This window comes from Melanerpes formicivorus, unplaced genomic scaffold, assembly GCF_026170545.1.
Source record: "Melanerpes formicivorus ecotype bairdi unplaced genomic scaffold, bMelFor1.0.p_v2 SCAF_81, whole genome shotgun sequence".
Lineage (NCBI taxonomy): Eukaryota > Metazoa > Chordata > Aves > Piciformes > Picidae > Melanerpes > Melanerpes formicivorus.
The window spans coordinates 2,248,167-2,265,484 of NW_027142433.1; the positions used below are offsets into that span (position 1 = coordinate 2,248,167).

The 17,318-nt window shown below is 50.4% G+C and overlaps 1 protein-coding gene across 5 annotated transcripts in view; it reads right to left on the bottom strand.

The window, feature by feature from the left end:
- LRRC7 (leucine rich repeat containing 7) overlaps positions 1-17,318 on the bottom strand; it is a 184,552-nt gene that overhangs the window by 18,312 nt on the left and 148,922 nt on the right. For 3 of the 5 annotated variants that reach the window (XM_068164632.1, XM_068164635.1, XM_068164631.1), the window contains 3 exons: positions 15,477-17,154; positions 12,739-12,888; positions 6,079-6,198 (listed from right to left, as the gene is read on the bottom strand). In XM_068164632.1, the coding sequence (XP_068020733.1) occupies positions 6,079-6,198; positions 12,739-12,888; positions 15,477-17,154 (1,948 nt within the window). Of the gene's footprint in view, positions 1-6,078; positions 6,199-12,738; positions 12,889-15,476; positions 17,155-17,318 lie in introns of those variants that run through there. The other 2 variants (XM_068164630.1, XM_068164633.1) reach the window with 2 other exon arrangements.

Sequence of the window (17,318 nt, forward strand, 5' to 3'; positions counted from 1 at the left end):
CCACAGCAGGTTGCTCACAGCCACATCCAGCCTGGCTGCAAACACCTCCAGGCAGGAGGCTTTCACCACCTCCCTGGGCAACCTGTGCCAGGCTCTCACCACCCTCCTGGGGAACAACTTCTTCCTCACATCTAATCTCAATCTCCCCACTTCTAGTTTTGCTCCATTCCCCCCAGTCCTATCCCTCCCTGACACCCTCACAAGTCCCTCCCCAGCTTTCTTGGAGCCCCCTGCAGATCCTGGAAGGCCACAATGAGGTCTCCTGGGAGCCTTCTCCTCTCCAGCCTGCACAACCCCAACTCCCTCAGTCTGTGCTCACAGCAGAGCAGCTCCAGCCCTCTGCTCCTCCTCCTGGCCCTTCTCTGGACACCTTCCAGTCCCTCCAGATCCTTCCTGGCACAGAGGCTCCAGAACTGGCCCCAGAGCTCCAGCTGTGGTCTCAGCAGAGTGGAGCAGAGGGGCAGAATCCCCTCCCTGGCCCTGCTGGCTCTGCTTGTATTGCTACAGCCCTGGATGGGATTGGCTTTCTGGGCTAGCCAGATAGACTGTTTTTGCCTGGAGGTCCCTTGAGTCTGCTCTCATCATTCCATAAATCTCTGCTTTTGTGCCTCATTTCAGACCATTTCTTCTCCCTCACTGCTTCCTTTCAGGAATGAGGAAAGAAAGGAGGAAAAAAGCAATAAAGCATATCTGGAAGATGCATTCACTTATCAATCAGCTGTGAACAGGAAGCCTTCAGCAAGAGGGGCAGGTGGGAAAGGGAGAATCACTTCTTCCAAACCACAAGAGAAATGTCATAAAGAGCAGACAGAAGACTGCATCTTCTCCATTGTGGTTATGCTTCATGGTGGGAAATGCAAGAGGGGTGGGGAGGAAAGTTCAAGCTGGCCTGGAAGTCTCAGTCACATTTCTCTATAGAAAGAATCTCTGAGAAAAAGACATTGTGACAAATGAATCCCCATCCTGAATACAGAAATAACCAGGTTGGAAAAGACCTTTGAGGTCATCAAGTCCAACCTCTCACCCAACACCATCTGATCAGCTCAACCATGGCACCAAGTGCCTCAGCCAGGCTCTTCCTCAACACCTCCAGGGATGGGGACTCCACCACCTCCCTGGGCAGCACATCCCAAGGGCCAATCTCTCTTGCTGGGAAGAATTTCTTCCTCACCTCCAGCCTGAACCTCCCCTGGCACAGCTTGAGACTGTGTCCTCTTGTTCTGGTGCAGGGTGCCTGGGAGAAGAGACCAACCCCCTCCTGGCTACAACCTCCCTGCAGGGAGTTGGAGAGAGCAAGAAGGTCTCCCCTGAGCCTCCTCTTCTCCAGGCTAAGCAACCCCAGCTCCCTCAGCCTCTCCTCCCAGGGCTGTGCCCCAGACCCCTCCCCAGCTTTCTTGCCCTTCTCTGGACACCTTCCAGCAGCTCAACATCTTTCCTAACCTGAGGAGCCCAGAACTGGACACAGGACTCAAGGTGTGGCCTGAGCAGTGCTGAGCACAGGGCAGAATGACTTCCCTGCTCCTGCTGGCCACACTGTTCCTGCTGCAGGCCAGGATGCCCTTGGCCTTCTTGGCCCCCTGGGCACACTGCTGGCTCATGTTCAGCCTACTATTGACCTGTACCCCCAGGTCCCCAAGATTTTCAAAGTCTCTTCCACCCAAAATAACTTTATGATTTCAAGAGCAGATGCTGGAAGTGACACAGGAAGAACCTCCAGCCTCTCAGTCATGGCTGGCAGAGATACTCCCAGGTCAGAGAGGGGAAGAATTGGTGACTCAGACACTTTTGTATGTCCCAGTTTTGAGGCAGCTGCCTTGCTCCAGTTCCACAGCATATGCTCCTTTCACATCCACCAAGACCTTCAGTGCCCACACAGGGATCACCAAGAGTCTGCACAGCTTCAGCCTTCCCGTGGGCTGCTGTGATCCTGCAGCAGAAGAGGCCAGCTCACACAGTCCTACACAGCCCCAAGCCTGAGCTCATCCTCAGCATGCACTCGTATCTGCTCAGCTGCTATCTGCTCATTTTCCATCATCACTCTCCCTCTTTGTTCTCATGCAATCATGGAATGCATTGGGTTGGAGAGGACCTTTAAAGGCCCTCTTGCCCAAGCCCCCTGCAGTCAGCAGGGTTATCCCCCAACTGTATCAGGTTGCTCAGAGGTCCATCAAGCCTGACTGTGAATGTCTTCAGGGATGGGGCCTCCACCACCTCCCTGGGCAACCTGTTCCAGTGTTCTACCCCCTCATAATAAGGAACTTCTTCCTAATGTCCATCTACCCTACTCCAGGTGAAATTCCCTTTTGAGGCTCCTCCACTACACTTCTACTGCTGCCCTTTTCGTGGAGGAGCAGCTAGCTCAGACCCCAGCTGGTTTTGTTGACATGACAGAAGTTGTTTGCTCCCAGGAAGCAGGCATGCAGTAGTCTTCTATCACATGAGTTAGGATTGTTCCATTGGAAGATGAAAGTATCCACCTTTTCCATCAGAGAGCCCCGAAACTATGGGGTGATGACAAAACAGGATCATACCTGCTGGCATTTGAGGTGCATTCTGAACAGCAAAGAGGGCAGAAACAGCCACTCCCACCCCCCACAATGGCACAGTGATTATGGTGTAGTATTCCCACCCTACCCTGCACAAGGAGCCATCACTGCCCCTGGAGCAGCCCTTCATGTATGGATGGTATAGGAACATGGACCACTGTGTCTACACTGTCCATCCATCCACAGCACACACTCTTCTCCTTGGAGAGCAAGTCCCAGCTCCTCTTCCACTGATTTCATAGAATCACAGAGTTGTTTCAGTTGGAAAAGACCTCTAAGATTGAGTCCAACCATGGACCCAACACCACCATGGCCACTAAACCATGTCCCCAAGTGCCAGGGCCACACATATCTTGAACACCTCCAGGGGTGGGGACTCCACCACCTCCTGGGCAGCCTGTTCCAGTGCCTGACCACTCTTGCAGGAAGGAAAACGCTTCCTAAGTCCACATGATCCTTGAACACCTCCTGTTGGGTTTTCCAGCTTCATCTCCACCACACAGTGACTCTGGCCTGCAGGAGCCCACTCACCCATCTGCCACAAGTTGTATTTCCACCATTTCACAGAGTCACAGGATGGTGGAGGTTGGAAGGGACCTCTGGAGATCATCAGGTCCAATCCCCCCCTGCCAAGGCAGGTTGGCCTAAATAAGGTTGCACAGGAGCACACCCAGGTGGGGTTTGAATGTCTCCAGAAGTGGAGACTTCACCAGCCCTCCAGCCAGCCTGCCCCAGTGCTCCATCACCCTTACATTAAAGAAGTTCCTCCTGATGTTTAGATGGAACTTCTGATGCTGCAGTTTGTTTCTTGTGTTGGATTTCAATTCTAGGGAAGGTTTTCTGAGCCTGACTTCAAAGAATTGCTCCATTTTCCACCCCAGGTGCCAGGAAAGCAGGAGGCTGGAGGTCACTTTCCATGGACACTGCAAACCCCCTCCTGAGGATGCTGGGGAAGCAATTTTCAGACCTCATTTTCTCACTCCTGTTAATAGAGTTTGAAGAGATGATATCACTTCTCCTGGTGTATTCACACCACAGCTCTTGCTGGGAGTGGGATGAGCTGCCTTACTGGGGGAAAAAAATGGAGTTATTTATTCTGCAGGCACAAAAGGAAATCTCTTATGCAGCCTGCTTCCCCCAGTGTCACTTGTGCTCTTTGCTTGAGCTAACAGCCACATGAAAAGTTAATTACTCTCAGCTCCCTCTCCAATATTTACAGTATAAGGTAAGAAGCTGCCAAGGGATTGAACAATGGTTTGCTCCACAGAGTTAAGCAGGTTTCAGCTGGATTATGCAATGCTTGAACTGTCATAGATTCATAGAATGGTTTGGGTTGGAAGGGGCCTTAAAGATCTTCTAGTTCCAGGACACCTTCCACTAGAGCAGGTTGCTCAAGGCCTCATCTAACCTGGTCTTGAACCCCTCCAGGGAGCAGGCATCCATGACCTGCCTGGGCAACCTCTCAGCTTTCCTCATCTGAGCAGCCAAATGCTGGAGTATGGAGAACAAACCAGAAGCTGCAGTTGCTTGTTCTGGTAACGCTGCTGGAGATGCACAAATGCAAGACAGAGGCTGTGGTGGCTGGGGATGGGTAAATGCAGGGTTTGGGCTGGACTGTGTGATCTCCAGAGGTCCTTTCCAACCTGTGTGGTTCTGTGATGCAGTTTTTGCCCAGCATGCCAGTGAAGACAAGCAGTGGCTCCTCTTAAATGCCTTATCCCAGTTTCTTGCATATCAGAGGATAAAGAAACCCTTCAAACAATTTGGCTGTTGGAGCCAACTCCATCAGACAACATCAGGGCCTCTTCCTCCTCCTCCTCATTAAAGATCAGACTCAGTGTGGCCCTGGGCAGCCTGATCTAACTGGAGGTGTCCTTGCTCACTGCAGGGGAGGTGGACAAGATGACCTTTGAGGGCCCCTTCCAACCTGATGCAATCTGTGAACCATCCTCCCTTGCCTTGGGAGGAGTCTCTGAGCTGTTCTGGGTGCGATGGCTTCAGTCACCCATCTCCAAGCAGCTCTGGTACATGGTGGTGAAGGACATAGTTTAGTGGTGACCTGGTGGTGCTGAGCTAATGGTTGGCCTTCATGATCTCTGAGGTCCTTCCCAACCTTTATTATTCTGTGTGTCTCTCTTGCTGCTGCTCCTGGATGCAGTCAAGGGCTCCTGCTTCTACGGTTGCCCTGGTTGTTGGCAGTTGGACTCGATGACCTTAGGAGCATTTTCCAACTCTGTGATTCTATAAAGATGTGAAAGCAGTAGGGAGAGATGAGCCTCATCAGTGCTGATGGGTAATCAGGCTGCAGAAGTTAACTGTGTCCACACTGAGACTTTCACATTGCCTTCAGGACCAGCCTCCACGCTGACATCAACCCATGCCGTTATCACTGCTTGCACGTGCAGCTCTGCCTTCCAAAGCTGATTGCAAACACAGTGCTGCTCTGTCAAGAGCCTCCATTCTGCAGCTTTATGAGGAGAGCATCCAAAAGTGGCAGTTTCTCAGGGGATGAGCAGAGCCAAGAGAGAACAGCCAGTGTTTGCATCCAAACAGGCCAGATCCAAGCACTGGAATTTAATAGCTACCACCACAAGGTACTAGAAATTGGAGCCCTTTTCTAGGGAGTTCATCAGCAAATGACGAGGAACATCAGCCTGGATGGCTCTGCCAAGATGTCTGTGAGCATCCAGACACTGGGCTGGCCTCCATCTCTACACATTTGTTTTGTTGTGATGAACTGAGGAATGGAATTGAAATTGGAATGAAGACTTGTCAGGACAGGAGGGAGGAAGGCACCTGCCAAGCCTGCTGTGGATATCCCACACGACTGGAATGAAGACTTCTCAGGATAGGAGGCAGGAAGGCACCTGCCAAGCCCACTGAGGACATCTCACACACTTTGAGTACTAGCATCTGTATTAAAAGAGTCCCAAGCCAGGCATGGCACCACCACCCTTGATCCATCCCCGTTACTGCCTGCAGCTTTGGAAGACAAACAGGCATTTCCCAAACCTCTTTTGGAACAGGGTAAGGTATTGGTCTGACATCCTTGTGAGTGCATTACCCGCTTAGGGGAGAAGGAAGGCAAACCCTTGGGATGTTGAAACCCACATGAACTGCAGTTTGACACACCACCCACTGTGCACCAGGACTCCTTTGAACGCAGCCACTCCGAACTCTGGGATCTGGCTTTGCTTTACGTGCTTTCCGGCTGCAGTCACTGTATGTGGAGATAAGGTACAGGTCTCAGACTTGCTCTTTTGAGACCACCATCCTGGCTGTTGATGTGTGTAGCTGGGAGCTGAAAGTGGCACAGGAGTGAACCTGGGCTTTTGGAGAGCAGCTTTTCATCTGAATTCTAACCCTGCTGAATAGAACTCCACGTTATCGCAACAACAAGTCGCTGGCGAGTTGGAGGAGGTTTTCTTACATTAGTAATGGTAGCAAATCGACCTCCTCTCCTCCTCCTCCTTCACTGGGGAAAGGAGCCCAGGGCAGCTGTGGTGTTCAGCTGGGCTGGTGGCTTGCTTACCTTCTTGGTGACGGTGTCGGGTGGCACGTCCCGCCGCCCCAGCGGGTAGGGGTTCCACTGGCTGCCCACGGTCACCTCCTCCTGCCCGTTGTCCAGGATGCTGCTCTGCTGCGATGGGGTCTGTTGCAGAAATGGTAGGGGCAGCCTTTAGTCAGCACCACAGCAAAATCCTCTCTTCCTTTAGATATTTTGTTTTGTTTTGTTTTTTTACTTTCTTAATTGTTTTGGTTTCATTTCAGTTAAACCAAACCCACAGTTAAAGTGCAACACACTACGGCTAACACCCAAACCCCTGCACAGCTCTGGGGCCTTTCATCCACGTGCAGGCACATTTCTGGGGTGACTCTTGGCAAGCAGGACATCTTGGAAGGGATACAAGAGGAGTAATGAGAATAATGAATGGTGAGGGGGGGGGTGTAAAAAAAAAAGAGGAAGTTAATTTAAGGTAGGTCAGGAGTTTCAGAGAACCAAATCTGGGCAAAGCTCCCTGCTTTAAGTGTGCAGTCTGCCACTGAGCACTTGAGTGAGAAGCTTCTCATGGCTCACTCAGCCAGCAAAGCCTTCTCCAGTAAGAACTTGCCACCAAGATTAAATTATATTTCTTCAGAAAGTATTCCTCCAGTCCTCCCTCTCTATTCTGTCCTACTCAGTCCACAGCTGGGGTCCTGGGGCCAGTTCTGGGCTCCCCAGTTCAAGAGAGACAGGGAACTGCTGGAGAGAGTCCAGGGGAGGCTCCAAAGATGCTGAGGGGCCTGGAGCAGCTCTGTGAGGAGGAAAGGCTGAGAGCCCTGGGGCTGAGAGCCTGCAGAAGAGCAGCCCCAGAGGGGAGCTGAGCAATGCTCAGCAAGAGCTAAAGGAGCTGTGGGGAGCAAGAGGCTGGGGCCAGACTCTGCTCAGTGGTGCCCAGGGACAGGACAAGGGGCAGTGAGCAAAAACTGGAACCCAGGAGGTTCCATCTGAATAGGAGAAACTTGTTTGGTGTGAGGGTGCTGGAGGCCTGGAGCAGGCTGCCCAGAGAGGTTGTGGAGTCTCCCTGTCTGGGCAAGCTGCTGTGGGTCTCCCTTCTTTAGGAGGGGGCTTGGACTGGATGATCTCCAGAGGTCCCTTCCAATCTCTATCATTCTGTGATTCTGTGTTGTTTGGCTTATGGCACCTTTCAGAATACAGAACACATAATTAACCAGGTAGGAAAAGACCTCTGAGATCATCAGGTCCAACCTCTCACCCAACACCATCTAATCAACTAAGCCATGGCACCAAGTGCCTCAGCCAGGCTCTCTTTTTAAGTACCTCCAGGGCTGGGGACTCCACCACCTCCCTGGGCAGCACATCCCAGCGGCCAATCTCTCTTTCACCTCATGCTACAGGCTGTGCATCACCCTGTGATGTGCTCACCCAACTGTCACTAGGCTGTGGCTGGGTTTGCTCTTAGCTATTAGACTATCCCAGGATCACAGAATGTTAAGGGTTGGAAGGGACCTCTAGAGATCATCTAGTCCAACTCCCCACCACCTGCCCAGCATTCATCAGTAGCCAGCTACTTTGCTAATTATGAATGGGCACATCACACAGTTAAAGTGTCCTGAACGAGCCTGATGCCTTTGTGACTTTTGCCCACTTCTCTCTCCTTCATCCCTTTCCCCCCCTGGTTATTTCCCTTCTCTTCTTAGTATTTTTAGGACCATCAGTATTTTTCCTGTCCCATCCTGCTTTTCTCTCTCTGTTTGTGGGAATTTGTTGAACATGGCCAGGTTCTTCCCCCCCCCCCCCCCAAAAAAAAAACAAAACACCCCAGCATTGTGTCCTGACAGCACTTAGCCTTCTGCAGTGCTAATTCAGTTAATTGCTTATTCAGTTCTGATTAATGGCAATCTGCAAACTCAAAAGACACACACACACACAAAACCAAAGCCTGTTCTTGCCATTCCAGCAATTTCTTCTTCAGCTTCATGCTTAAAAAAATTAAGTAATAATAATAATGAAAGCAAAAAAGGCCAATCATGAAACACTGCTTTAGGTGACTGAAAGAACAAATGGAACTGTCGCTTTGAAGCATAAAAGCTGGGAGCTGGTGGCTGATGAAGAATGTCTGTCTTGCTGGTGGCTTTTTGAAGCAAAGGGGGGGAAAAATATCCTTGTGAAGTAAATAGGAGTAACTTGTGATTAAGACTGGACTCCTCAGAGGTTAAGTGAAGAGAACACCTGAAAATGTTCAACCTGAGTTGTTTTGAATCGCAGCAAATTGCCTCATCATTCAAGGAAAATCAGGGAGGAGGGGATTCCCCCCTTCTATTAAAACCCCTCTTGAAACTGCACCACCTCCCTCAAGGGCTTGCTTTGCACGCAGGGAAAATGGGGAGTCAAGACCAGTCTTGGGACTGTTGCCACAGGCTGGCTCTCACAGCTCAACAGACACTGGTCCAGAGCCTGCTGCAGTGCTCCCTAAGGCACTGCATCCCTGGGAGGGGTTTCAGAGCTGTGGAGGGCCATGGTTTAGTGGTGCCCTGGCAGTGCTGGGTTCATGGTTGGACTCCATGATCTTAAAGTCTCTTCCAACCACAATGACTCTATGAAACCTGGTGACATGGCTCTGAGCCCCTCACACACAGCTAGACCCTTGGGTCCCAGTTTGGGCCTAGGTCTGACTCTTGATGCCTACATCAACTCATGGCTCAGCCATTCTGCCCTCTTTGCTCCACACAAGCCTCATCCAAACAGGGGTTCATCATCTGAGATTAGGGGGCAGTAAACAGCTCCTGCACAACGAGAAAGTACAAGGGCAGAAATTCCAGCTCTGAGGAGGAGTGAAAAACAAGGAGAAAAAAAAGGTCATCATCTTGGTGATGTGAGTCATCCCTTCCAGAGCCACCCACGGGCCAAGGTGCCCAGGGCTGCGCTGGAATCTGCTCCTCTCCATGTGAGATGAATTTGTGCAGTGGTTGGGGTGTTCTCACCACACAGAGACAGAGGGGATCAGTGTGGCAGCTTCCCATGGGAATGCCTGCTTCTCCTCCTCAGTGGAGGACCACAGCCATGATCCAAGGGCTGGAAGCCCTCTGCTGTGAGGACAGACTGACAGAGTTGGGGTTGTTCAGTCTGAAGAAGAGAAGGCTCCAGGGAGACCTTCTGCTGGCCTTCACGGACTTAAAGGGGTCAAAAAGAAAGCTGGGGACAGACTTTTGTGCAGGGCCTATTGTGACAGGACAAGGGGAGATGGTTTGAACAGAAAGAGGGAGATTCAGATTGGAGAGAAGGGAGAAATGTTTGACACTGAGGGTGGGGAGACTCTGGGTTTGGCTGCCCAGAGAGGTGGTAGGTGCCCCAGCCAGGGAACCATTGCACGTCAGGTGGTTTGGGGCTCTGAGCAGCCTTCTCTAGTTGCAGCTGTCCCTGCTGACTGCAGGGGGGTTGGACTGGATGGCTCTTGAGAGGTCCTTTCCCACCCAAACCACTCTTTGATTCCACCATTCTCTGAAGGTGCTGCTTATCCCTAAAGGAAGGTGGCACTGAGCGCCTCGGAGGCAGGAAGTGCACCAAGCCATCAGCTCTTCTAAGAACTTGGAGACTGCTGCCAAAAAAGATTGGAAGCATTCCTCTGAGAAGTGTTTCTTTTTGTCACTGCAGGCAATGCTCTACTGGTTTTATAAGTGACTGACTAATCTGCAGAGGTGAGCTTGCACTCAGGAATGGAAGAAGCAAAAATAATAGAGGGTGCTTTCTGCTTTCTCAATAAGGAGGAGGAATCTGTCACAACAGCTTTTTCCTTTTCATTTGCTGCAGCCAAATGAATTTGTCTGCCTGGCAATATTGTTCATTCCTAGAGCTGGGGCAGACTGCATTCAAACTATGAAGTTGAGGTGAAAAGTGAAAAGCAGCAGCTCGACCATTTTGCAGCTGGGGTAGAACTGCTGTAAGAAACCTTCTGGAGGTCAGGAATGTCTGCACTTGATTTCCTGACCTTCCAGGGGACAATTAGACCTCACTCATTACTCTCTTGAATCAAGGCCACGAGAAAGGGGAGGAAGAAGAGGGGAAAGATGAAGCAACTGTGGCCTGGATTCATTAAGAAATGCAAATCCTTTAGCACATGGGAAGGAATAAAATTAAACAATAACTAAACATTCAGATTATTTGCTCAACAGTCATTTCCCCAGACAGTAAGAAAATTACAACCCCCTTCCCCCCCCCATGCAGTTCAGCATCACATTTTAGATGGGTATGTAGCAATGAAATGCTGGTGAAGTATACAGCAGGGTAATTCACTTGAAACCACATCCCAAGGCATTGTCACTCTGAACAGCTTCATGCCTGTCCTCGTGCCTCCATGTTTTAGTAACCATCTTTATCTACACCCTGAAAACTCTTTGGAAGTGATGTATTTATAACACCTTATTCCTAGGTGTGTGTAGAAAACCACCACCATCATTTGGAGTTGATGCCAAAATGGCTTTCTTACCAGGCCAGGTTGCCCAAGGCCTCATCCAACCTGTCCTGGAGGTGTTCAAGGCCACGTTGGATGAGGCTTTGAGCAACCTGCTCTAGTGGGAGTTGTCCCTGCCCACGGCAGAGGCATTGAAACTAGATGGTCTTCAAGGTCCCTTCCAACCTAAACCTATGACTTGTGACAAGAATTAGTATAAGCTCAAGGAGACAAACAAATTCTTTGGGTGAAAACAACAGTATGACCAACACCAGAAAGCTGTCTGTGCCCAAACACACACACACACGACTACAGTTAAGATTGGACCTAGAGGTCATCAACTCAACAACAGAGAAGCACATACTAACATTAGGACTTGTTTAAAACCAGGGATGGGAGGTGTAGATGAAGCATGTGGAGAGCAGGAGGAGCCTGGCAGTGATCTGAGTGTCTGTGTGCACTGCTAAGCGGTCACAGCCTTGCCTGGCAGCCCCATGTGCGATGCGCACGCCGCTGTTTAGCAAGCTAAGCAGGGCTAAGACCTGTCCTTGGCCAAGCACCACAATCTGGTCATGTTGCTACCATGAAATGATCTTACTCTTTTAAAAGGGCTTGGATTGAACCTCTTAGCTGGGGCATTGGAACCCTCCTTTGGGAATTTCTGGCCGGTGCTGACTGTGGAGCTGCGGCCAGGGATGGGCTGGGAGGTTGCCAGCTGGCCGAGGCCAACCCACACCAGAGGCCAGCCCGGCAATTACCAGCGCAGATGATCACATTTCAGCGCCTGGATCTGTGCTCTGCTACCCTTTAATTACTCACAGAGATGTTGCTAATTTGTACCAACAGCTCCTGCTGCTAATGCAGTAGGAGACTTAACGATGCTCGTCCCTTTGACTGCTGCCGTTACGCACAACCCCAGCAGTGCCACTGCCTGCAAGGGGCTGCAACCGGCTGCCAGGGCTCCGGTGTGGCCAGGTGTGATGCAGAGCAAGGGCTCAGTATCCCTCCTCTTGACACTCTGACAACGCTTCTGCGATGTCTAGAGCACAAATCTTCTGAGGAACAGCTGAGGGAGCTGGGGCTGTTCAGTCTGGAGGAAAGGAGGCTGAGGGGAGACCTTCTGGCTCTCTGTAACTCCCTGCAAGGAGGTTGGAGTGAGGTGGGGGTTTGTGTCTTCCCCCAAGGAAGAAGAAACAAGAGGAAATGTCCTCAGGTTGGGCCAGGGGAGGCTTAGGTTGGATATGAGGAACAATTTCATCCCCTAGAGGGTTGTCAAGGCCTGTCCCAGGCTCCTCAGGGCAGTGGTGGAGTCCAGATCGCAGTAGGGGTTCCAAAGCTGTGTAGATGTGGTGCTGAGGGATATGGTTTAGTGGTGACCTGGCAGTGCTGGGCTAATGGTTGGATGATCTTAAAGGTCTTTTCCAACGTGAATTACTGAGTGGTTCTATGTTGTTCTCTGGCTTGTCATACATGCTTCTCCCATCAATCATTTGATTCATTTTGTATGACCGCATTTATCACGAGCAGAGAATTAATGAGGCCTCAAGCAATCAAGTCTAGTTGAGAGGCATCCCTGCCTGTGGCAGAGAGGTTGGAGTAGATGATTTCTAAGGTCCCTTCCAACCTGAGCCATTCTGTGATTAGCAGCTGTGAGAAGAACAGTGAGAGAAATCAGAAGATTGTTTTCTTTGCAGAGGCATTACCCAACAAAGGATTAAAATCAGCTGGGGTGTGGCAGGCCTGCACTCAATAGGAGAAAACCATTTGCTTTCTAGAGGCAGTTATTAACATCCAAATATTGGAAATCCCTGTCTCCTGCAGCCTGTTGAAATGAACATTAAGCATTTCCCCATCCACCTTTCTCAGCTCAAACAGTCACAGAACCAAACACGCTTCCCCCGCTCCTGCTGCGCACGGATTAAGCCACCGAGAGAAGCGATGGCGTCGGTCTGGAGGACGAGAGGCAAGGAAGCAGTAATGACAGCCAGGTGAGCAAGGAATCCAAAAAGCAAGATCAGAACTGAGCAGGAAACCAAGAACCCACGTGCCAGCTCTCTTTGCTTTTTGGATTGTGTGTAGTCTAAGCATGAATAAGAGGCAAAAAACAAAAAGCTAACCCCAGGGGTGGGAGGGGAGGGGAGGGAGGGGAAAAAAAAACCCACCAAAAAAAGCAAAGGAGTAATAAATCATTAAGAATCGGTTTGGTAAGGCTGGTAGGTGCTGGGCTATCCCATACTTACTTTCGGTAGAGGTAGCTCTTGAAGCATTTGGCTTTCAAATTTAGATTTAGGCTGCAAGTTTAAAGTCATGCTTCTGCCGGCATGCATTGCTGAAAACCCTCCAGAGTGCAGCATGCCAAGGCTAACTGTGTTGTGTTTGTAAGCAGCGGTCTGAGTAGAGGAAACAACCACGTGACAGGATATGAACACACATGCTCCTTGAATCAAGTATCACACATATATATATATGGTTAATTTCACAGGAGTTTTAGTTTTTAAGCAAACAAACAGTTAACCAAGGAGTAAAGAGCTTCTTTGAGGCATGCACTGGCTCACACGGAAGCAAATACATCGCTAGGTTGTACATAAAATGGATACCAGAAAAGACTTCAACGCTGACAGCAGATGAGGTGTGTTGTTATCTGTCGTTTGCAAACTGCAGTATAGAAGGTGGTACAAGTCTTTATTTTTGCCAGGGTGGCCAAATTTTGGTGCGGCTGTGCAACCCAAAACGTGTATCTAGCATTGGAGAGCGTCAGTGGCAGAGGAGAACCCCTGTACGAAGCGGCTCTGCATCTCAGCGAGCTTTGTGACTGCTCCTGGTGAGCTCAGGGGACAAGCTAGCCTAGGTCCTGCACAGCCCAGCATCTTGCTGGCTATGGGCAGTGTCTTCTCCTGAAGCAGCTGCTGCATTGCAGTGCCTGGGAATTCTCATCATCAGAACCTCCACCAGACAGCCCTGCTTCTTAGAGCTTTGCTTATCATGTGTGGCAAAGCACTGGGAATTAGCTGGCACCTGCAGGGCTTACTATGGACTCCATTTAACTGAGTAGGCTCCGTTTAACTAGATGGACTCCATTTAACTGAGTGGGCTCCATTTCACTAGATGGACTCCATTTGACTAGACAAACTCAGTTTAACTAGATGGACTCAGTTTAACTAGACAAACTCAGTTTAACTAGATGGACTCCATTTAACTAAGTGGGCTCCATTTCACTAGATGGACTCCATTTGACTAGACAAACTCCATTTAACTAGGTGGACTCCGTTTAACTAGACAAACTCAGTTTAACTAGATGGACTCCATTTAACTAGATGGACTCCATTTAATTAGACAAACTCAGTTTAACTAGATGGACTCCATTTAATTAGACAAACTCAGTTTAACTAGATGGACTCCATTTAACTGAGTGGGCTCCATTTAACTAGATGGACTCAGTTTAACTAGACAAACTCAGTTTAACTAGATGGACTCTATTTAACTATATGCACTCCATTTAACTAGACAAACTCAGTTTAACTAGATGGACTCCATTGAACTAGATGGACTCAGTTTAACTAGATGAATTCCATTCAATTAGGTGGGCTCAATTTGACTAGATGGGCTGAATTGCCCTCAGTTAAAGCACTTCTTAAGCAAACACACACTGTAAACTACGTGTAAAGGTATTTCTTAGACCAGCAAGATCTGGGAAGGGTTTATTTCCACCAGAAACATCTCTGCTTGAGCTGCCACTTTGCCTAGGAATGAAGTGTTTCAGTTTTATACAACACACAAAAAAGGCCAACCCCAACCCCTCAAACAGCTGAAGGAAAAAACCTTCAGCTTTCGAGGCAGTGTTTAAAGTTTACCCATTTGATCCTTCATGGTATTTTAATATGCATCACACTGGAGCAACTGGAAGGTAATGAAGATATTAACCTCAAACCCATGAGCAGCTGGCATTAAAATAGGTATCTGGACACACTGTTGAGACTCCCTTCTGCATTTCATGGCAGGAATTTCTCACAACCACTTCAGATCCTGGGGTGAATGCGATTCATGAAGTAGGCTGTTAAATACTCAAGATCATGACCGAAACCAGGCACTCTCTATGTGTATTAAAAAAAGGGCAAATCAGCCTAATTTCCTGCAGCTAAAAGGAGTAAAAATCCTCCTCCTGGTTCCAAACCAGGGGCAGTGTATATCCAGCAAAAACATTTTTTCAGAGCTGAGGCACCTTTAAATCCCCTTCCACTAAAATCCACACCAGCTAAAATACATTCTTCTGCTCTTCGTTGCTGTGGTTGTTTGAAACCTGTTTTTCTTTATTGCCTTTTGCTGCCAAGATGTACCCAGCACATCTGAGAGCTCCCAGCGCGTTGCTGTGGTGGTGAGCTGCAGCCTCACGGCCAAGGTAGTTGGGTTGCGGTTGGGTCTGATGACCTTGAAGGTCTTTCCCAACCGTAATGATTCTGTGACAAGGAGGGATCTGGAATCATAGGTTCATGGAATTGTTTTGGTTGGAAAAGACCTGGAAGATCATCGGGTCCAACCACCACACCAGCACCACCAGGAGCAATAAACCGTGTCCTGAAGCGCTACGTCTGCCTGCTTCCCAAGCACCTCCTGGGGCAGTGGATGTAGTCAGTTACTTCAGACAGTGCTGCAGCAGTTACCACCTTAGTAACGTGCTCCAGGGAGCACTCCTCACCCAGAGACCCCTCATCACTCAGTTCACCCCTCACTTTTTTGAGCACACCCCCCATCCCCACCCCCACCCCCCAGGACCCTCTTTTGGAGGGCTGGTTCCTCTGATAGTATCAAACACAAGAACTTTCATGACTGGGAACCTCTTTTCGAGGGCCGGCTCCCCTGCTTGGCAATGCAAGGACTTCACGGCTGGGAAACTCTGGTAGCGACCACGGGACGTGCAAAGAGTTTGACATACCGAAACACACAACTAAAGGCATTAATTGCAGAGAAATGCCAAACATACCCTGTCTAACCTTCTAGCTTCTATATGTCTAAGTAGCTGTTGTCTCCAGTCAGCGGGCATTTTAGCACAGCTCTCATTTCCCTTCACAGGGGTAGGCCTTGTCTTTATATCACTGCTATCGGAAGGCTTGTCGCCATAGTTACCCAAGTTATAGTCTGAAGGTATCTTTTCCAGCAGAGCTGCCATTGTAGGCCTCGCTGAAACCGGCCTGGTTTGGGACGTGCCGTAACTCTCTGTACTGTAGCTTCTTGCCGACAGCGGCCGCCTTTGGGTAAGGTTTTTAACCGGAAAGCTCCCGGTCTGGGCTTTCACTTCTTGGTAGGAAGGATGCTCGTCTTCGTACCTGCCGTTCCTCTTGAGGAACTGAGACTCAGAGAGCGCCATGCTGCCCTGGCGCTCCACAGCCGCTCGGTATGGAGGCCTGCCATACCTGTCGGTCACGGGCAGCTCGTGGGGCTCACTGACTCTCCTGAACATGGACATCTCGGTGGAGCTGACCAGCGAATCTGCCCTCCTCAAGAACCCTGGCCGGGACCCTTGGGTGGCGAAGGGGGGAGCGACCGTCTCGTCGTTCACCGACGGCTGGGAGAAGGAGAACATGTGCTCCACGGGCGGGTAGCCGCGGTACACCCTGGGGCTGACCAGCTCCTGGGGCAGGTTTTTACTCTGCTGGGGAATGTACTCGGGGTTGATCTGGAAAGGCTGCGGTAGCCTCTTCTCCGCCGTGACCTCCACCGCTCCCTGCGGGTTGAAGCTTTGGTCGAACTGGTAGACTTTCTTGGTGACGGACGGCTTCTGCTGCGGCTGCACCTTGACGCTGCCGTAGGTCAGCAGCTCGTCGTCCAGCATGGGGACCGACTGGCTGCGGGACATGCTCAGCATGCCGTGCTCCGGGCCCAGGAGCTTGTCCACCCTCTCGTGGGTTCCTACGGTATCGTTACCGGATGCATAGTTTTCTAAGGGGATGTTGTACACTTTGTACGTGCCGATGTCTATCTCGTCGATGCTCTGCGACTTCTTGAACTTGTTTGTTTTCAAATCCCTCATCATGGGGGACAGGCGCTCCGTGCTCTTGCTGATGGAGATGACGTTTTTGGAAGGGTCCGGGCGACAGTGGATGTGGGAAAACACATTGGTGAGGCTTCGGTTAGCGTTGGAATCGTGATATTCCCACGCTATCCCCGGGGGGAAGGTGCCGGTCATCTCAGCAGCCTCCTTGATGTGATCTTTCCGCTCAGGCAAAGGGCTGGTGGTGGGGGTGCTTTCCAGTTTGGAAGGAAAAGCTGTCCTGTCTTCAAAAGGACTAGGGGTTCTGGTCCAATTTTGCCAAGGGTTGGGAGGAGGCACTTCAGATTCGTGTGTGTTTCTGAGCGTGGGCTGCTCCAGCTCCAGGGGAATGCCGACTATCCTGTCTTGCCTGATCAGCGGCCTCCGCCCGTGCGCCGAGGTGCTTCTGGTTTTGGTGCTCAGGAGGGGGTTGGCGTTGGGGCTGTCCACCGTGCTCTCCTCCGCCACGAAGCCCGTGTTGTCGTAGTGCGAGCTGTCGTTCCAGCTGTCGGGGAAGGTGTCGCTCAGCGGGCGCCTGTCCGTGCGCTGCGGCAGCGGCACCGCCGGAGCCGCTTCCCGCTGGCTCAGCAATGGCTTTGTTTCGAGGGGCTGTGGGAAGGACTGTGCCAACCTGCACAAAGCAAACCAAACCAACAAACAAAACAAAAGAGAAGGAGAAAACCCAAACAAGATAAAATGTCCTCTTTTAGAGCACTTAAATCATCCTCAGAGACCTGACTGTAAAGGAGCTGAACGTTCTCCCACATGTGTAGACTTTGGGACGTGGTTTCATGG